The sequence below is a fragment of the Acinonyx jubatus genome, chromosome B2 (assembly GCF_027475565.1).
Source record: "Acinonyx jubatus isolate Ajub_Pintada_27869175 chromosome B2, VMU_Ajub_asm_v1.0, whole genome shotgun sequence".
NCBI classification, from domain to species: Eukaryota; Metazoa; Chordata; class Mammalia; order Carnivora; family Felidae; genus Acinonyx; species Acinonyx jubatus.
In genome coordinates this window covers 29,980,474-30,003,108 of record NC_069385.1, presented here as the reverse complement: position 1 = coordinate 30,003,108, position 22,635 = coordinate 29,980,474, and the positions used below count along the sequence as shown (strand labels likewise).

The 22,635-nt window shown below is 35.4% G+C and overlaps 1 protein-coding gene across 3 annotated transcripts in view; it reads right to left on the bottom strand.

The window, feature by feature from the left end:
- The window catches only part of HBS1L (HBS1 like translational GTPase), an 86,638-nt gene that overhangs the window by 7,515 nt on the left and 56,488 nt on the right, over positions 1-22,635 (bottom strand). For all 3 annotated transcript variants that reach the window (XM_015081882.3, XM_027056826.2, XM_053222210.1), the window contains 8 exons: positions 20,154-20,271; positions 15,017-15,163; positions 12,694-12,768; positions 11,824-11,941; positions 11,363-11,431; positions 8,498-8,602; positions 4,877-4,967; positions 4,335-4,443 (listed from right to left, as the gene is read on the bottom strand). In XM_015081882.3, coding sequence (XP_014937368.2) covers positions 4,335-4,443; positions 4,877-4,967; positions 8,498-8,602; positions 11,363-11,431; positions 11,824-11,941; positions 12,694-12,768; positions 15,017-15,163; positions 20,154-20,271 — 832 coding nt within the window. The remainder of the gene's footprint in view (positions 1-4,334; positions 4,444-4,876; positions 4,968-8,497; positions 8,603-11,362; positions 11,432-11,823; positions 11,942-12,693; positions 12,769-15,016; positions 15,164-20,153; positions 20,272-22,635) is intronic.

The following is a 22,635-nucleotide window of genomic DNA, read 5'->3' as shown; positions in this document are numbered from 1 at the left end:
CCTTCCACAACACATGGTAAAGTTACATTTGTGTATCCGACACAGTCAGGGGTCAAAGAGCACCAATGTGTAACGTAAACGTAGTTCTACAAATCTAAGAAACATTTCTTTTGCAACAAACAGGTAAATAAGCAGAAAGCCCCTTACTTGGCTCAGGTGTGACTAAGAAATCAATACCAGTCTCCATCCAAAGCTCGCCAAATTTGAAAGAACAGAGGCACACGAACCTACTTAAGTTTCTTCTAACTTCTGTGAGCTATGTGTGGGTTCCACCTAATGAGGTGGATGAAGAATGGGTCGTAGCAGTTTGGGGTACAGTGTGTGTGTGTTTTATGTCCACAGTATCTTACAGGTAGTAGCTCAGGAAAACAAAACAAAAACAAAAAAAACCCTTGTGGAACACGAGTGAAAAAAATCTACATGCCAAGTAAGTGGAAAGTAATTGTATATTATATTAACATTTAGTTCATATTACATATAACCCAAGTCATCTATAATTCAAACCAGTATGCAGCATAATGTAAAAGGAAAAGGATCTCAAAGTGAAAAGTACTGACTATGAGTCCTGGCTTAATCACTCATTATTTGGACAGTCACCACACCCGAGTCTCCAATTCCTCACCTGTAAGTGCAGACAACACTAACACAAGTCTACGATCTTATCTGCAATTCAAAAATCCAAAAGACTGAAAACCTAAGTTGTTCCTGATTCTGCTATAACCCACTTAAGTAGCAAAAGAGGACTTGAAGTAAGGCAATTTACAGTCCTTATTTATTCTACTTAGCATTAACAAGCTGTGATGCAGAATTACTAGTATGTTTGATTACAGGGTGTTGCCCCATCATCTGTTAGGGGTTTTACATAACATGCATGCATCATATCACCTTTCTATAATCTGAATATTTCTGAACTCTGAAAACACACTAGCTTGAAGAGTTTCAGATAAGGGTTGGGACTCTACTTCATGTGGGGTTGTGAAAATAAAATTATGTAGTGTTTTATAAAATTGTAATGAGCTACATAATCTGTTAGGTGGTAAAATAAGTCAAATTATCATTTTCCTTACACTTCCAGGTGACCTATATTTTAAAACTATCAAGGCATATATGGTCCATTAGCTTACAACAAGAAAGCTAAGACCACTCAATAGGGAAAGGACAGTCCTTACAACAAATGGTGCTGGGAAAACTGGGTAATCCACATGCAAAAGAACGAAGATGAAGCCTTACTTTACCCATGTACAAAAATTAATTCAAAATGGATCAAAGACCCAAACAAAAGAATGAAAACTATGAAACTCATAGAAGAAAACAGAGAGGGAAGTTTCCTTGATGTTGAATCTGGCAATGATTTCTTATATATGACACCAGAAGTATCGGCAACAAAAGATAAATGGGACCTCATCAAAATTAAAAACTGTTGTACATCAAACAGCATTATTAAGAGATTAAAACGACAGCCCACAGAATGGAAGACAATATCTGCAAATCACATATCTAACAAGGGATTAATATCCAAAATACATAAAGTACTGAAAAGATACTCAACATCACTAACCATTATTAGGGGAAATGCAAATCAAAACCACAACGAAATACCACTCACTTCACAACCATTAGTTTGCCTATCAGTTAAAAGCATCCTACTCTTGATTTTTGGCTCAGGTCATGATCTCATGGTTTGTGAGTTCAAGCCCCACATCAGGCTTTGCACAGACGGCACACAGAGCCTGTTTGGATTCTCTCTCTCAAAATAAAGAAGCTTAAAAAAATCACCCACACCGCCCCCCGCCCCTTACACACACACACTACCAAGTGTTGGTGAGGAAGTGGAGAAAAGAGACCACTTGCACACTGCTAGAAAGAGCATAAAATGGTGCGGCTACTATGAAAAATAGTCTGGCGGTTCTTCAAAAAGTTAAACACAGAATTACCACATGATCCAGCAATTCCACTCTTAGGTACGCACTCAAAAAAACTGAAGAAAAAAAAGGGGGGGGGTCAAACAGATACTTGTATGCCAATGTTCAAGGAAGCATTATTCGCAATCGCCAAAAGATGGAAACAACCCCAAGGTCCATCAACGGATGAACGGATAAATGATACATGGCATACACATACTATTCAACCTTAAAAAGAAATGAAATTCTGACATGTGCTACAATACTGATGAACTGTGAAAACATTATGCTAAATGAAGTAAGTCAGACACAAAAGGACAAAACCGTATGATTCCACTTACATGAGGGACGTAGGATAGGCAAATTCATAAAGAAAGAAAGTAGAATAGTGGTTGCCAAGGGAAAAAGGGAAGGAGTAACAGGGAGTTTTTGCTTAGAGGATACAGAGGTTCAGTAGGGGGTGAGGAAAAAGTTGTGGTGATGGATGGTGTTGTGTTGACGGTCGCACAAAAACGTGAGTGTACTAAACGCCACTGAACTGTACACTTAAAAACAATTAAAATGGTAAATTTTATGTTACAAAATATTTTACAGTAAAAAAGCATAAGTTTAGTTAAAGTCTAACCCATTCTTCTATTTTTCTTCTTAAATAGAGTTTACCATACAAACTAAGAGACACAAATACTTCATGTAGTGTTAAGAAATGAGTCCCCAAATAGCAAAATTTTAATTGCTTGGGAAGCCTTTTCTCGGTTTAAAAACAAAACAAATAAACCAACAAACAAAAACTGAAGGTTCCTTCCCACAAGGGGCAGATTAAATGACAAAACACGACTGTTTTATTCTGAAACAAATTTCATCCTCATATTCGTGAATCAATATACGCGGTGTAATTTCATAAAGGAACACGGACAAACTTTCAATTCATACTTATTTTTAAAAAACTACAGTAGACAGGAAGACAGTATTACTATTCAAAGTAACTACTGACCTCTTGACCTCTCTACCTCTCCAATGGCAAAAATTATTGCTGCATGAGTAAAAACACGCCGTAACCAACCTCTCCAGTTTCTCCCCACTGGACATACTGCTTTCTAAGAACGAGTGCCGTTCATTCACAGCAATTAAGCTACAGTTTCTTGCCTGTTAAAGAAGAATTCTGAATATTTAAAAATTAAATATTTTCAACTAGAACAACTATTTTGGAGAAACAATTTTAGTCTTTTTTTAGCATTTGGGAGAAATGGTATATGATTAAAACTAAAATTCTCGAACAGTATCTTATATTTTTTATATGACCAAATTTACATAGAAATAATTACAAAGAGTTATAATCAAAGTGCATGGTTATTTCAAAGGTGTGTAAGTATAAAATGAATTTAAATAAGCTAAATAAATTTATTCCCAACCTCTAAAACATGATCACTAAACTGAGCTTAAAGGTCAATTACTACTACTGTCTTATTTTTATTTCAAAGATGCATTAAATGCTGAAAATGATCTGTTTATATTTTCAAAGGCAAGCCATTTAATTCCACTAAATATTTTATTGTCGTGCAAATCTGTACTGTATGAGCTGACCAAGAAAGAAAAAAAAAAGTCTAATGGGAAAAACTTCATCTGTTAAGTGGCAAAAGCAAAGTATCAAACTCTGAACACAGGATGGCCCCAAACATCTGAAAAAAAATTACACATAAAAGAAGAAACCCATGCAATGCACAGGCAGTGTATCTTCTGGCCAAGTAATATTAGAGTATAAAAACTCCTCTCCTTCCCATAAATGTGCATGTTCAGATGATGCTGGTAAATGATAACCTACAAACAAACCTCACAGCCTGCAGGGTCTAAATGTGTTGCTTCGGCCCAATTAAAGTTAACCCTGTGTCAAGCATCCCCAGAACGTATTCATAAATGCCAATGGGTGGACAACACGCACACATAAAAATACACTAAATGTAAAGTGTAGAGATATTTATGTAGTATGCAATTACAGAGTATTCTTATCTTTTATGTGTGTGTTTTCCAAAGTTTTCTATAATAGTGTATTACTTTTATAATCAGAAACACTATAAATAAGCATATTAAAGCCAGAACAGAAAGACATAATCTAAGATTAGTCAGGTAGCCTCTAGAACACAGTAAAAAACATCAACCATTTTCCCTAAATGAATTTTACTATTATCCTTACTTTGTATCCTGTTGATTACAAAATTTCTTTTTAATGCCTCACTGAAAAAATCGTCAGACTCAAGGACCAAAATGAAAAAATACAAATGACTTTCAAAGTCTAATTTCATGTTTTTCTCGATTAGGGTAGTAAGAGGTTAGTTGAAAATAACTATAATAGCATTCTCGCTTGTAAAGTAAGTTACACTTTTTAAGATGAAGTTACTTTGAATTTATAAAAACAATAACAAACATTTTGAAACTTACAGGAAATCCTTTAGTGATAGGAATTTCAATATTAAAGATGAGGATCCGAGCTCTGAAACGAGTGCAAGCTTTAATGGGTTCTTTGGGGCCACAGAATATGCAGCCAACACTGTAACAGAAAAAAAACAGAGATGGGGTGGGGGGGAGGGGGGAGAGAAGGTACTTGAAGAACAAATAAATACACATCAAATAGGAGTATCTCTAAAACCATTTACAAATAAAACAATCAAGTAAATTGGGGACTTTTCTAAATACTCCCTTCTGGGTTAAGGCAAAGCGTATACCATTATTAACCTTCCACCATTTTCATACGTTACAGCTTTCACTCAAAGAACGTGTTGAGTACACGTGCTGACATGTATTAATTTCAGTTTTAAGCAGATTTTGCTCATCATTTTTACATTTCTACAAGTGCCTATTTTTGGCCAAATGAAATTCAAAATTAATACTCATTCTTTCAGTTCAGTAGGTGAGTTGCAAGATCTATGTTTTGAGGTCCTACATCCAAAATAAGGGTCGCTTAAACTCATTTTCTCACTCACTTGATCTTGATGATATCCATGCCAACCAGCGTAAGACTAACATGATCACCTGCCGCCGCCCAATCAACAGGTTCATCATGCAGAGTGATTCCTGGAAATGAGTAAGAACCAAAGCATACAGTGAAACACCTCAATATCAAACCATAACAACCAAGAGAGCTTGGCTGATTTATGCCTCATCAGTCACTACTCATCATTTTCAATATGAATAGATTGAGAATGAGAAGTGTAACTGTGAGCGTTGAGGAAAACACACTTCCTCTAGACTTGACTCTTCTAGAACACCACCCTAAACATAAAGTGACTTGTATTTGTCCAAAAAAGGCTGATTTCTGCTTATTTAATCAAGGTTTTAAAACTCATTTATACAACTCATTTTATAACTCATTTATACAGCTATTAAACATGCCCCCGTTCAAATAGTTCTCTTATATTAATAGATGCGGGCATAATAATGCAGTTCAAATCACTTAATAACATAAAATATGGGACTAGGGGAGGTGTCCAGTAACCCTTAGGGCATAAGTGCTCAGTCAGATGGTACTCTTGACAGACCCCTTCACTATTCCTGGCTCAAAAGAAATGCTTCCCAGAAAGAGAGAGAGATCCACAATGCTAACTGGTTATAAGAAAAGTGTAAGGAAATTTAATTTAAAACTGATCCCAGGTGTTGCTATACACCTTTATTACCTAGGGATAATCCTGGAGAACAATTACAAAGGGCATTAGTCCACTACCTTATTCAAAAGCTATGAAAAGGTATCTCATATTTTCTGATTCTATGGGGCAAATTAATGGGCTAATAGTAAGTTCTGTTCCACTAGAACTTGAACCTTTTGATGAAGACAGTGCATAGGCCAACCACTGTGAAATAGTTCTTGATGGACATGTTTTTAGTAAATGATAACTCACCCATATCTTTCTCAAAATACTATTTTTTTCCCATGTAGCATACACTTAAGAAACTCTTAACTTTCTTTTAGACTTTTTATGAGTTCAAAGAGAACTTTAAAAGCTCTGAGACAACCTAGAGTTTTATTTGAAATTTTATGTATGTATATACCTGCATTAGTCTAGGAGGAGCCATAACTTTTATCAAGGCATCAAAGAGGTTCTTGACTCCAAAAACTTAACAATTATAATATTAAGGAATGTTTGTTAAATTTTCAACTACTTTAGTTTTTAAATGTAAACTTATTAAAAAAAATTTTTTAAAAAGGTGGGGGGGCACCTGGGTGGCTCAGTCGGTTAAGTGTCCGACTTCAGCTCAGGTCATGGTATCATGGTCCGTAAGTTCGAGCCCCACACCGGGCTCTGTGCTGACAGCTCAGAGCCTGGAGCCTGCTTCGGATTCTGTGTCTCCCTCTCTCTCTGACCCTCCCCCGTTCATGCTCTGTCTCTGTCTCAAAAATAAACAAACATTAAAAAAAAATGTTTTTTTTAAATGTAAACTTAAAGTGATCATATCTGATTTTTGTTATGAAATGTGGAACTGAAGGCAGGAGCTGGCCACTTACAACAGAGATTGCCTTTAGTTTAGGATTTTGAAGAGCTCTCATACTAGAATTTTAATTAGCAATATAAAATTTTGTAGAGGCAATCTATAATCTGATTTTCTCCCTCCAAATATGTTACACTGTCCTATATATGATACTCATCTTCTTAAGGACCTTCTTATTAAGACAGACATCACACAAAGTAGTACTTTTTTAACACTCCAAAAACTCGATGCGTTAATAAAATGAAAACACAATTTAGAATTTCCATTTCTTGGTAGCAGATTTAGTCACTTCTCTCTTTTTAGAAGATGTTACTGGTTAGTGATAGAATTGTTGAGATAGAAGCGTGCACTGAACAATTAAGTAAATCAAGCAAAAGCAACAGAGTTAGAAATTGAGGACTGAGGGGCGCCTGGGTGGTTCAGTCAGTTAAGCACCTGACGTCAGCTCAGGTCATGATTCCCACAGTTCCTGAGTTTGAGCCTTGCATCAAACTCCGTGCTGACAGCTCAGAGCCTGGAGCCTGCTCTGGATTCTGTGCCTCCTACTCTCTCTGGCCCTCCCTTGCTCACACTCTGTCTCTCTCTCAAAAATAAATAAAAATTCCAAAAAAAAAAAAAAAGAAAAGAAATTGAGGACTGAGAACCTCCAAGTTGGGTTACAAGAGTAGCCATCAAGGAGTAGGGTATGATCTCAGGTACTTCTTATACAGCTTTCCTTTAAGATTAAAGATAAGTGATTAGAGTTTTTCTGGTGGGGAAGGGACAGGAAGAAGAGAGGGAAAGAATGTGGGACTTACAGATGTAAATTATGATTCTGGAGGTCACAAAAGAGCCAGTCTGTAAGGTCCATGATAATTTTAGGACCATGGTTTTAGTTTTAATTCATGTCTATTGATTATTTTAAAACTTCCTGTCTCAAAAAAGCTCATTAACCTACAAAGAAATTAGTATTTCAAAAGTGTTGTTGCTCTTGATCACTTTAAAAAACAGTAAGAGATCTGAACTTGCAAATAATAGATCAATGGAAAATGATTCTTTTTAAAAAAGCGTGCATTACTTGTCATCTAAATAGAATTTTCATGATCCCTAAACCAGCAGAAAGAAAAAAGCAAAATGGAAATAACTTTGGCTTTCATTCCCCTATTCATCTTTAAATTTGTTCTAAATTGTTACCTAAACAGATATTCATTAATTTCTTAGACTCTAAGAAATCTGCTTTTGAAGTAAGCAAATTAATTGTTAAAAATGTACATTCAAATTTATCATCCAGTCAGGTACAACTCTGGATATAAACTATAATAAGAGTAATAGAGAAAAGTACTGAAATTTAACAACTTTTAACATTCTCAGTATACTGTAATTTAAAATTGTTATAAATTGTTACTTTGAAGTATAAATCAGAATGTCAGGTCTATGTTGAAGTTGGAGGCTTAGCTGGAAACTAGATTAAGGTAAGTACAGAATTATAAACTTTTAAGCAGAATTCAGAACAACAAGTACACTTGTAAGGTCAAAAGATTAGAAAATAGAAACAGTTATTGGTCAGTGTGAAAGGTCATATATTACATGTGGGAAAGCAGTAATTCTGGCACGTTAGCTCAATTTCTCTTTTTAACATTAGGATTCTCTGCATTTGCATTTATTTTCTTAGGTCTTTCTGCAAAAAACAATTTTTTTTTTTGGTATAAGCATGATTAAACTGTTAACTGATAGTAATTCTGAAATACAAATTTCAAAACAACTAGTTACTGACTGTTTAGTGCCAGGATGGGGTTAAATTTAATTTCTGCTGCTGAATACTATTTTCAATGTATCTGTCAGGTGTCTATACATCTGGTTAGATCCTAACCAGGCTTTTAGAATCAGTGTCAGGAAAAAAAAAAAAAAAAGAAATGCTACCACAGTTAGAATGTTCTGTGTACATTTATACACACATAGTCACAACAGAAAAAATCGTTTAATGTTTTCACATTTTTATCTTCAACAGTTAGTATCATTTTGACAGTCAGTTACAATTTCACTAAGAGGTTATTTACTTAGGAGTTAATAACTAAACTACTTTTAAAAATCTGCTGTCTCAACTTAAAGGTTTTCAGCAAAAGAATCTTGCAGAGGAATACCTTTTGCAGTACAAGTTTCATTAGGAGGCATTGCTAGGAGTCGGTCACCGGTCTGGATATAGCCAGCTTCAATTTTACCAGTTACACAAAATCCAGATCCTTGATCTGCAAAATACACCCAAATCTTACAACTCATGTAGCCACGTTATCTAATGATTCAAGCTGTTAGCTACGTTTTGTTCCCTACCAGGTTATATAAAACTAGTAGTTCAATGAACATTTAACAATGATCATTTCAGAATTTGTAACATTATCTACTAAATAGGACATACCACATTCTACTCTATACCTTCTTACAAATAAAAATATTCATGTTACAAAAAGGGAGATTCATTCCTCTTTCAAATATTTAGTGAGCATTTACCAAGTACCAAGCCATGTGCTAGCCTCTAGGAATAAAGAGATGAAAATATAAGTCCCTACCTGTAAAGGGGTTTTACTCTAGGAAGAGAAAGACAAAAACAAATACACTGTCCAGAGACAAGTATAACTTAGGATGTACAATGAAAACAGAAAGAGGTACACCGAAGAATTCATGATGAGGGGGAATGACTGCACGTTAGCCGGGCACTCGGAGAAAGAACAAGAGTTTATAAGGTACTTGTGTATATGGGGAGGGAAAGAAGGAAAACACCAATGACCCAGGATACTATATAAGCAAAGGCAGAGTCATAACCGAATGTGAGATGTACGAAGACCCATGTGTCACTTATAAGGAATGTTTATGGCACCACATGAGGCAACAGGGGGAGGCAAAGAGCAAACAATAAAGGGACCTCATAAATCCTACTCAGGGCTTGAATTTCATCCTCAGTTAAGGAATAGGAAGCCGGTAAAGAAATGTGAACGGAGAAGTGGCATGATGGTATTTCGGTATCAGAGAGGAGGGGAGACTGACTGCAGACTGGAAGCAAACTTAAGAATTTGGGAATAAGTTATGACAGATTGAAGGTGATGAGGTAGAAGAGGGATAAAGGCAAAAAGGGGAAGTCTAATTTGATGGTGCATCAAGTGTGAGATAGAAAATTAAGGAACAAGATCCATTTTAGCCTTGGTGAATCTGAAGTGCCTACCAGACATACAGGTGGAGACAATGCATTCCAGGGGGCACCAATCACATCAAATTCCATGAGAATGGGACCCTGGGAGCACACTCCCTGTGGAGATGTCCAGTAGCAGTTAGCACATGCGCATGTATCCAGAAAGTGAGAACAGGTTTGGGTTGGAGATACTGACTTGGGAAGCATCAAGACACAGGAGGTAGATGAGTCATGGATGTCTGTCTGAAAACAGCACGTCAAGTAAGAAAAAGACTGAGGCAGAACATCAGTTAGGAGTCAGAAAAAGAGGAGCCCACAGAGAAGATACAGAGAGGTCTGAGAAATGGACAGGACAGTAGGAGAAAGTGGGTCACAGAAACCAAGGGAGAAAAGTTTCAAGGCGGATATGGCTACCAGCTTCAGAAGTAATGCCAAATTCAAGTAAGATGAAAGACAGAACTGAAAACTCTGTAGGGACTGTGGCAACCAAAGGGTCATTTGGTAACCTCAGCGGGAACATGCTAAGGGGGAATAGTGTAGGCAGAAGCCAGGAAGCAGCCTGAGAAGAGAGAGAGAATAGCAGGTAAAAAGGTAGAGTTAGCAAACACTGTTATTCAAAACATTATTTTTGTATTCTGTATGTTAAAGAAATAACAGGCATTTTAAAAAGCATTACCGGTATTTCTTCTGCTACTAGAATGTGGAAAGCTAGTAATAATAATGATTCATTTCAATTTCACTGAATGATTTTTTGGGAAGCACCTTCATTTATTAAACAATTATTAAGCATGTATACGTGGGAGACACTAGTCTGTACTGAGCTAGGTCCTGCAGATAAAGATACAGAAGAGACAGTACTGGCCCTTAAGGACTCCACAATCTAAGTTCAATAAAAAGCACAGAAACAATTATACTACTGACTGAACAATACACTGACAGAAGATACTGAGAACACAGAAGGACACCTTAGGGTACATGATGGGTGAGCCCATCAGTTACCAAATTATTGCTGCTTAGTTCGAAATCCATTCTGCAATGCCTATTCCATGATAATGGCGATTTGGGAGACCACTGACATCTTTACTGTATCGATTATTCCAATAATTACGTTATACCCTTCCATTTCTTAATATCTTTTATTTCATTTCTATTTTATAGTTTTCGAAATAGGGTTTTGTACACATGAAACTGGATGTACTCTTGGGTATTTATTTAATACAACACGTTCTCCAACATGGCCTTCTAAGTTTGCCCTTCCTTGCATCCTCTTCCTCAGCCCTCTGGTACCATATAGAGTTTCCTTACATCTTATAATCACTCTTTTATCATATTAATAATTCTTTACCTCAAACTTCTCTTTTCAGCTATGGATGGTATCTTTCTCCTGATTGGACCCAGACTCTGCTACGGATAGGTACGAAATGGGCAAGAAAAGAGAAAGACATAGTGGTAACAAAGATTCTGTATTGGTTAAGAAATAGTGAACAATCCAGTTTGGTTGAAGGATACAGAAACTAAAAAGATCTATTGAGAGGGGAAAAAAAACATGAGGCTAGAAAGATAAAGGGCAAGAGATTTCACACCTGGAAGAAGAGTATGAGCTGAGGAAACGATGTAAGCTGAAGTAAACTGAAGATTTTTCTGGGGAGGGGCATTAAATAACCAGAACTCTGCACTTCAAGATTTATTGGGCGTTGATCCTTACGCTGGCATAAAGAAGGGGGAATATGAAGGCAATGCAATGATTTCATCTAAGAAAAGAGGTCAGGGGAAAAATGGAAAAGCAGGGACCGTACTAAAGAAGAACCAGGGAGGCAGCGCTTACCTTTGAAAACATCAGATACACATAATCTAAAAGGCTTATCAACAGATCTCTGAGGCGGCTTGAAGGAATCTGGAAAAAAATGGTAAAAACCAAGGTTTAATTTAAAAGTAATTCTTGACTCAGGTCTAGTCGGCCCATTGTCATCCCATGTCTCCTAGAAAACAATTTTCTTTTATACTAATAGCAAATTGACTCTCATTCATCTAGTATTTTGTGGTTTATGAAATGTTTTTATATACGTTATCTCATTTAATGTCAACAACCATCTATTGGTTAGGTAGGCACAAACCTCAGTAATTAAATAAGGGAAATGGAGTACTAGTTGAAATACTGCAGAGGATTTCAAAACTACTACTCTAGCTCTTCTGACTATAAAACCTATGCTTTTTCACACACATCACTTGTCTCCCATCCAGAACTCTAAATGACAACATCAAGCTTATAATGTACTAAATTCTTACCAATTTGTTCTAATAAACATAGTCCTTTATACCATTTTGTGAGTTCACTTGATTGAGATCTTGTGATTAGATTTTCACCACTGAGACCACTTGTAGGGATGAAAGCTACATCACTCTCCTATTAAAAAAGATTGAATATATGAAACTTAATACAACACTGTTTTCAAAAGGTAAAAGAACCACCATTACCATGCTGCACCAAGTTTGTAAAAGCAACAACATACTTTTTAAAAAGTAATAGAGGGGCACCTGAGTGGCTCAGTCACTTAAATGTCCTTTGGCTCAAATGATTTTGGCTCAGGTCTTATCTCACAGTTTGTGGGACCAAGCCCCGCGATGGGCTCTGTGCTGACAGTGCACAGCCTGCTTGGGATTCTTTCTCCCCCTCTCTCTCTCTAACCCTCCCCTCCCTGCACTGGCTCTTTCTCACTCAAACATTTACTAATAGAAATCACAGAACTATAGCCTTGAAGTTATCTGATCCAACAGTTTTCAACTTTTTTGATTTTTGTAAGAAACTTACAAATTTGTTCAAAACACTCAAGCACTTTTGTTGGGCAACAGACGCTTTGCTAGAGAAATTCCTCTCTACTAGTTTCCACTGCAGTGGAAGTGTGGTTTCCACTCCTCTGGTACCTCCCTAAACCTATCCACCTAATTTAATAGCTGGAGAAAAGTCTTTTACTTATGTTAAATCCAAGCCAAGTTATAAAATATGTGCAATTTTCTAAGGTAAAGTAATCCTAAGAATGTAAGATATACAAAAGACCAGGCAGAAATAAAAACAAACAGAATTAAACATACTTAATAAGACAAGAACAATCAGTAAGATGAGACTTAAGGTACCAAATAAATTTAAATTTATCTTACCTTAAAACCTGCTTGTTTAAGAAAGTGCCCAAGTTTTCCCGTAATCTCTTGAAACCTTTCTTGTTGCCAATTAACCTGACAAAGATTCAATTTTTAAAACTATGCTTCAGATTATGCTATAAATAAAACTTAAATTTCTGCCACAAAATGTTAAAAAATCAAGACTACAAAATAAAAATATAAAATCTATTAAATATGAAATCTATTAAAATTTAAACTTGGAATATCAGATCTTACTGTTAATATGATCTAAAAATAACTTTCCCTACAACAGAAAACCTAGAAAGAAACTGCAAGACATATAGAATTTTTTGTATATAGCTATAAGTGATTTCAAATTTGGGGAGACAGAGTGAAGGATTTATTAAGTTATGCTCAGACCAACTGCTGATGTAAAATAAAATTACTGATGCACCCCCACCGCAAGCCAAATAGACTAAAAACGTATGTTATACGAACTCTATGTAACAATATGCATGCTGTAGTATTTAGAGGTAAGTGTAACAACGTGTGTAACTTATTTGGAAATTCTTGTCAAAATAAGATGAATTAATAGGTAGACACAGGGGTAGATAAGACAAAGATGAGATCAGTAAGTAGGAGAATCTTAAGTAGTGGGTAGAGTATGGTATTTGTTGTAAAACTCTCTCCACTATTTTTTTTCCTTATCTTTACATTTGAAAATTTTCATACTAAAACACTGGGAAAAATAAAATGTGTAATAATAATACTATAAAAGAATCATGTAGAAAATTGTAAGTGAGTAAGTATCTGATCCCAAGGTAAGAAAATACCTAAGCATAAAGAATAAAAAAAATATGCTAATAAACTTGACTATATGTCAAAAATAAACCATAAATAAGTTGAAAAGTAAAATAACTGGGAAAAATACCTAAGACAAGATAAAGGATTAATATCTTTAATAAGTAAATTATACTTAAAAGCCAGTAAGAAAAAAATGTTTCAAAAATAAGCAAATTATATAAATAATTCCCAAAATAAAACCATAAATGGTTAATAAATATACAAAGTGTATTTAAATATTATTAACATTCACTAAAGAGTAGGTTAAAAAACAAAAAACATGTTTGGCAGTGCCTGGGTGGCTCAGTTGGTTAAGCATCTGACTTCAGCTCAGCTCATGATCTCAAGGTTTGTGGGTTCAAACTCCATGTCAGGCTCTGTGCTGACAGCTCAGAGCCTGGAGGCTGCTTCTGATTCTCTTTCTCCTGCTCTCTCTGCCTGTCCCCTGCTTGTGCTCTCTCAGTCTCTCAAAAATATTAAAAAAAAAAAAAGCATTAAAATAAATTTAGGGGCGCCTGGGTGGCTCAGTCAGTTGAGTGTCTGACTTCAGCTCAGGTCATGATCTTGCGGTCCATGAGTTCGGGCCCCGCGTTGGGCTCTGTGCTGACAGCTCAGGGCCTGGAGCCTGCTTAGGATTCTGTGTTTCCCTATCTGTCTGCTCCTCCCCTGCTCATACTGTCTCTCTCTCAAAAATAAATAAAGATTAAATAAATAAACAAACAAACAAACAAATAAATAAATAAATATGTTTGGCATATCAAATTAGAAAATAATCATTTAATAACAGCAGTGTTGATAAGAGTTTGGGAAAATGACTACACCATATGTGCCAAGAGTAAATACCAGAAGATTTCTTGAAGGCATTTTGATCATACATAGCAAGTCTTAAAAATGCATATGCCTGTAGGCCCAAACATTTTCATAAAATAAACAATTTCTAAATACACTACACTACACACACACACACACACACACACGGAAATATTCAAAAGTCGGGGATTATATGAATAAGTTATAGTATTTTTTTAAAATAGACTAAAGCTATAAAAACAAGCTCTTTATACAAAAATTAATTACTTAGAAACATGCATAAGAACATTATCATTTTTTTTAAAAAGGAGCTAACAAAAATAACACGATGTTATGAAGAAAAATATTTTCATCTATAAAAATAAACTGGATGGATGCACAAAACGAAAAGTTAAAGGATTTTGGGGAAAAAAAGAGAGTTGGAAATATGGGTTATTTTGGGTTTCTTTACACTAAATTCACTGTGTATTATTTTAAACAAAAACAATTTTAAAAATTTAACTTTTTAAAATTATCTCCGAAAATGAGAAGACATCTTCTTGCTTAAAAATCACTAGTATTTCATTTATTTAATACCAGGATCGTGTATTTTTTTTAACTATGGTAACCAAACTAGTAAGATGTACACTAGCCACATCTGAGGTCATCAATATGGCAGAAGAACATTTTAGTTAACATCTACAATGAATTCTCAGTCGCCTTCAAATACCTGATCCATTTTATTGACTGCAACCGCAAGCTGAGTTACTCCAAGAGAACGAACCAAGAGGCCATGTTCTCGTGTCTGTCCCCCGGTCTCAAATCCAGCTTCAAACTCTCCCCTGCTGGCGTCTACAACTAAAATGGCTACATCCGCCTAAGAAAAAAGAAATAATCAAAATTAGAAATAATGTCACAGCATTTTAATTCAAAGGACAAATTAGTCAATTAGTTGTGGTCAGATTTTATTTATTTTTTTAATTGTGGTCAGATTTTAATGGCAGACTCTAACCTGACACCAAACCCTAAAGCAAATCAAACGGAAGAATTACATAGATGGATTAAAACTTAAATATTAAAAAAACTAGCATGTGGCCAAAAATAACGATACAAAGAATTTAAACATTCCCATATTTGATCATATAACAATTAAAATATCTAGACAAAGGAGGAAAAACATAAGCACAATTAAAACGTAAGTAAACTGAGGGGCGCCTGGGTGGCTCAGTCAGTTAAGCCTCCAACTTCAGCTCAGGTCATGATCTCACGGTTTGTGAGTTCAAGCCCCTCATCGGGCTCTGTGATGACAGCTCAGAGCCTGGAGTCTGCTTCGGATTCTGTGTCTCCTTCTCTCTCTGCCCCTCCCTCACTTGTGCTCTGTCTCTATCTGCCTCTCAAAAATAAAATAAATGTAAAAAAAAAAAAAAAATAAGTAAACAGGGATAGGTATTGGTAAAAATTATAATCTTAATATGAAGCCTTTACTAAAATAGGAAAAAAAAAAGACATAGCTCTGCAGAGAACTAGATAAAGAATACAAGCAATTTGCTAAAGAAGAAATATAAATGGCCAAGAAACATTAAAAAATTCAAATTCAGGGGCACCTGGGTGGCTCAGTCAGTTGAGCGTCCGACTTCAGCTCAGGTCATGATCTCAGGGTCTGTGAGTTCAAGCCCTGCGTCGGGCTCTGTGCTGACAGCTCAGAGCCTGGAGCCTGCTTCAGATTCTGTGTCTCCCTCTCTCTCTGCCCCTCCCCTGTTTGCTGGCTCGCTCACTCTCCCTCTCTCAAAAATAAATAAATATTTAAAAAATAATAATTTTTAATTCAGATTCACTATAAACAAACAAACAAAGGGCATTTAAAAATACATCAATATATTCTTTCCTTCCCTATTTCTAGAAATCACATTAGGCCAGATTTATAAGACAGAACAATTTACTGTAGGCCAGGGTGCAATGAGACAGGCATTCCTATGCAGTGCCTGTGTAAGGGTGCAAACGATCTGGAGGGCATTTTCACACTAAGTATCAAGAGCCTTAAAATTATATATATCTTGCTTCCTGCCAGTTCCACTTGTAGGAGATTTATCCTAGAGAAGTAATTATGAATCTACACAAAGATATTTATCAGAGTACTATTTATCATGATGAAAAACTGAATAAATGCATTACCAAAAATAGCATATTCACCCTCTACGGCCAAGAAAAAGAATGTTGACTTAGCACAGTTTCCTAACCTTTCTGGAGTATTTTGGGAATCAGGTCAAAGACATTTTTTCCTCTCATATGCCATTTACACACAAAAAAAGAAGGGAAAAAGCTAACCTCAGCCTTAGCTCCTTTTCCTCTAGCTTTAAATTAACACTAGTTTTACAGGTTCCCACTATTCTTTTGTGTTGATGCTTCTTTCTGTGTCTCCACTTGCATCACGTGGATGCAGTCTCTGAAAATTTGCAGGAAAGTCTGTGCAATCATAGGTGTTCCTCCATATTCATTATCATCAATTATTTCTGTCAATGCATTGTTGGGACATTCTTTAAAGGAACACTCTTTCATTTTTTCCCCTTTGCAGGCTTACCTGTTCTAACAGAGATCTGGTCTTCTCTAATCCAGGACTAACTCTGACAGTACCCCCCTGAGCTACCTCAGACAGGTACTTGATAAGTACTCTCTCGAGGGTCCTCTTACACTCCATCCACATGAAACGCTCTGGCCTTTGGGTCAGAACAGAGTCCACAATAGCATTTCTCTTTGCTGTTTCCTCAATGACACTTTGTTTATGCTACCCAGTTTTTAAAGAATTTCACATGAACTGCCATATAATCCTCACAATGAGAAATAAAATGGTCATAAAGTAAGTAAAAAATATATCAGATACTTTGCTCTGAGCAGAACTTTATAATTAAATTAGAAGTATCATCCACATACTTTGGTGGGAGCAATTTACACTATGATTTCTATTCTTTTTTCTTTTATTCCTACCCAACTACTTCTGCTCTTCTTCTCCTCTTAAGTGCAGCATTCATTTCCAATCCTTCATGACTTAAAATACGGACCCATAATTTCTTCAATGAGATCCAGTTCTTTGAACAAGGATTCTTGTTTAAGAGCACAAACCAGAGCAATTCATGTCAAAACCAGCTCTCTCACTCACCTGTACTCACTAACAGGTCTCCCACCTCAGGCAAACATTGTCTAATCTTGTCAAGGGTCAATTTACTTGTATGTAAGTGTTGAATCACGATATTGTACACCTGAAAATAATTTTACACTGTCTGTTAACTAACTGGAATTTAGATAAAAACTTTAAAAAAAGAAAAAAAATCTACTCACTTCACAGAAACACTGAAGGGTAATATATAAAGCACCCAGCCCTGACCTTCCAAATCCTAGGCTCAGTAACTGTAAATCTCTTTCTAATCAGGTTTTGCCACCATCAAGTTTTGTTTTCTTAGGTTAAAATTTGAAATTCATTGAATGGGCATGAAGATATCTAAGGCAGTAAGTATTCTTCTTAATTCACTCTATTACATATCTCCAAAAAATAGGGGGGCAATTTCTCTCTTCTTTCATGCAACAGCTTGTTTTGGGGAGCTCACATGCCCCTACGTTTTCAAGGAAGCCCTTCCAGCACTAAAAAGAGATCTTCCCTCGTCACGTATACTGCATATATTCTTCTTGTAGTACATTTGTGTTAGCCTTTTGTCTTTACAAAGTTTACCTTCCTACACTGTGATTTCCTTGAGGACAGGCAGCATACCCCGTATTTTTCTTTGTATCTCTAAAAGCTGACCCCAGTATTTTGCACACTAAGTTACCTAATATATTGAGTCTATTTCTTCATTTGTCATATAACAGAATTCAATTAGATACTTTCTGAAGTCCTTTCCTATCCTAATTCCATTGGGAGCTTGGAATAAATGATCATTATGATTATTCTGGATTCTAAGGTTCTAGGATTCAAAGACACTTTACTGTAACCACTTGTTTTGATGTTTGCCTTTCCCATTAAACTATCAAAATGTCCTTTGCAGTTCATCATATCCCTATATTGCCTACCACAGTGCTTGGCACACAGTAGGCATTCAGTAAGTATGCACTGAAACACACACACACACACACACACACACACACACAATGAAACAAAAAGAAAAATATATTGTATCCTTTAGTAAAGAGAAAAATATATTGTATTCTTTGGTCATGATCTACACTACTTTAAAACAGGGATGGGGTTAACTGGCTGACTCCTGTTGGCAGAGCATACAACTCTTGGTCCCAAGGTTATGGGTTTGAGCACCACGGTGGGTACAGAGATTACTTAAAAATAAAATCTTTAAGGGATGCCTGGGTGGCTCAGTTGGTTAAGCGTCTGACTGGCTCAGGTCATGATCTCACAGTTCATGAGTTCAAGCCCTGCATCAGGCTCTGTGCTGACGGCTCAGAGCCTAGAGCCTGCTTCGGATTCCGTGTTTCCTGCCCCTCCCCTACTTGCGTTCTGTCTCTCTCAAAAATAAACAAACATTAAAAAATTAAATCTTTAAAAATAATAATAAAATAGGGAGGATGTGTACTTTTATTGTAAGGATTAAACTAAATGCATACAAAACACCTAATACAGTGTCTAGCCCATATTTGGTATTCAATCCAGAGTAATAACTATTTTTCAATCTTCATTATCTTGTTCAGTCCATAGACCTTAAATTAATATTCTGAAATTATATCTCAACTTTCTAAACCAGAGTATTTTCTCATTTATCTTCAAATATATTCAAATTTATTCATATAAAATCCTTTTTAGGTTGACGAATGCTCATATTAACATTCCATTTAAATAGCTGTTAAGAACTCAGAAAATGGCCAAATGCTTACCAAGTGACAGGCAAACTTCTGAACTCTTCATATTTTCCAATAATCATCTATTATTAAAAAACATTGATGTCCTCTATGTGCAGGGCTATTCCCAATGTTTTAATTATTTATTTAAAGATATTACCTTTGATTTTTTTCAGTATCCTTAAGAACCATGTAATTCTATAAATTGCAATGGTTGTTTAATCCTGTAAAGAAAGTAAATGGGTGCCTGGGTGGCTTAGTCTGTTAACAGTCTGACTTCAGCTCGGGTCATAACCTCATGGTTCATGAGTTCAAGCCTCTCATTGGGCTCTCTGCTGTCAGCACAGAGCCCACTTCAGATCCTCTGTCTCCCCGCTCGTTTTCTCTCTCTCTCAAAATAAATAAATAAACTTCAAAAACAAAAATAAATAAATAAACCGCAGGGCAAAACTCCCAAGCTTCAGTACTTCTGCATAAATCAGCTCTTTAAGAAGATACAGGCCTTGACTATAAATACAGTAAAAAGGCAGATACTCAAATATTCACTCCAACTTACTAATATGATATAAAGCTATAACTCATTAAGCACTTTATCATTATTTTTACTATAAGAAATCCACAGCTTTTATACATTTGCTTCTATATCATAATTAGAAAAGGTTTTATATAGTACCAATAAGATCATAAAAATACAGTATGTCTCTATTTTTTCAAATTTTTCCAAAAGTTAAAAATTTTAATTTACAATATTTTTTGTTTGTTTTAATTTTAAGTCCTAGTATAGTTAACATACAGGGTTATATTGGTTTCAGGTGTACAATATAGTGACTCAACACTTCTATACATGACCCTACGCGCATCACGGTAAGTGTACTCTTTAATCCCCATCACCTATTTCACCTATCCCCCACCACCTCCCCTCTGATAACCATCAGTTGCTTGCTATATCTAAGAGAGTGTAGAATTATAACCTCAGCATCAGGAAATTTTATATACAATCAGTGTACTATAATTCAGGAAATATCTCGTACCTGGGCTGCTCCTGTAATCATATTTGGAATGAAATCCTTATGGCCTGGAGCATCCATTAGTGTAATAACTTTGGTTGTGGTCTCAAACTTTGTCATACCAACATCCATTGTTACTCCCCTTAAAGAAATCAAAATGGTTAGAATGCATTATAGAAATAATCAGTGCTACTATGGATTAAATTATTTAATAATATAGGCTAAATGACAGTCTAGATTCCTATGTAACAATGGGAATTTTATTATCTAGTCTATTATTTTGACTAATCAAGGTATCAGTTGGGAGTAGAATTTCTGCTATAATCGAATTACATTTGTATAGCTTGAAAATAAGGTTGTGGACGCAGCAAAGTTTAATCAAAATGCTGGGTATTTCCCATTCCTGCCCCCACCCCCTTTTTGGTAAGAGACAATGTAGACTGTGAACAAAGAAAGATATGTGGGGACATCTCTGGAAAATGAAACAATAAATACTGAACAGGAGAAAAGATAAAGTTAAGAATGACCACTATCAGGGGGTAGTTTTCCTCATCTTCTAATGTAGATGCTTCACTAATTATAAATTTATAAAACTTTCATTTGCAAGGTAGGTAGGTCAGTATGTTACACATTTAGAAAAAAGAAAATATCAAAGGAGATAGCAATTTTTTTAAAAAATCAAGAGAGATAAATAGTTTGTTTCACATCTCATTTCATCCTTCTTGGAAATCAACACAGTGCCTCTTAGCTATAAAACAGTAGGTTCAGATTTTAAGAAAGCCCACGGAGGGTCTATATGGGTACTGAGTCTTTCCAGATGTCAGGAAAGGGAAATCAGGTGGGCAATAAACTGGGTAATCATTCATCTTGGTTTGCCCCAAATAGTTCAGAATAATGAATGAGCACTACCCTACTACCAAGGGTTCTGACGATTATAATAAATTATATGTCCACCCTAGCATAGCAGTAAGGTAACTGTGGGTCTCCTTGATCATATCATTCTAGTCTAATCTGAAACCATGGGCCTGTTGACGTGGTAAAAATGATGCTTAGTTCTCTCTAATAATCCTCAAACAATTGCCTAGAATACTGATGAACCAAGACTTATTCTGAGCTCCTGCCTAGACTTTCAGCAGAATACACTCCTTTGAGCCAGCTCTGGTCTGCATTTGTCACACTAAGGATATAAAATTCATTTATGTTCAACATTAGATCAGAACAGAAGATTTATAAATATTTAACATGGTGGCATAAGTAACACACTGTATTTTTGAAATGCTATTAAGGAACATACAGTAGTGAGTTAAACTCTCATTATGTATCTAGAAGCATCCGCTATCTACATATAAAATGAAAGAATACTCTAAAATTGCATCATACTGAGCAGCAGACAACTAAAAAGCCATATATTTTAACAATATGTTTCATAAACTGATAAGTGAAAATTATTTAGTCTTCTAACATTGACATCATACAAAACTTCCACTGTTTTCAATATTCATTTTCCAATTTTTCTTATTAGGTTGGAAAACAAGCTTATGACCCTATATAGAATAAAAAAGATACCTACCAGAAAAAAAAAAAAAAAAACCCACCATGGTATAAAATTCTGTTTATCAAAAGAGCTACGGAATATTGTGACTCCCTTTATTAAGAATTGCCTTATATTATAACGCATACTATTCAAGACTCCAAAAAAATAAATACACACTTTTTTAAAGTATGAAAATCTAAATATATCCTCTAATATTCAGAAGGAAGATAGGAAACATGCAATAATTTCTTTGTTGATTTAGGACTTTCAGAGGACTTCAAAGTCTTTAGTCATTATTTTGACACAGTCGATAATCTCGCCATTTCACTAAATTATTAGGTGTCCTCTTTCTTTCCTGAAAAAGATGCCACTGCGCCCCCTCATCCCTGACAGTTCTAACATGATAAATATCACTACTCTAAAAAGATTTGTTCAAAAGAAATACTTTGGCCAGAAGTCTATGAGTAGCTGTTCTCTCCTGCAGAGTTAGCATTGGGCACAGTAACAGATACAGGAGTAATTGACTAGATTAAACCTACATGGTAGGAGATAGGTTTTTGGTTTTTTATAATATAATTTATTGTCAAATTGGTTTCCATACAACACCCAGTGCTCATCCCAAGGTAGGAGATAGATTTAATTACTTGTTAACTCTATCTCATAAAAACATAGTACAGAAAGTATAAAGATGAATTAAAGTGATAATTTAAACTTACTGGTCATTTTAATTTGAGACAGAAGACAGTTTACTACAAAAAGTTATCTTTCCTTAAAGTCACTTGATATAAAATTAACAGTTTTACTCATAATTTTAATTCAAAATCAAGTCAACTTGACATATACTGAGGGAAGTGACAACTGAAACTTTTCTCACAGAATAAGTAGCTAAGAGTTCTTACTGCCTTTTTCTGACTTTGCTTTTTAATTTTTTGATAAACATTCTCTTAAACTATTCTCATAGAATTTGGAAGA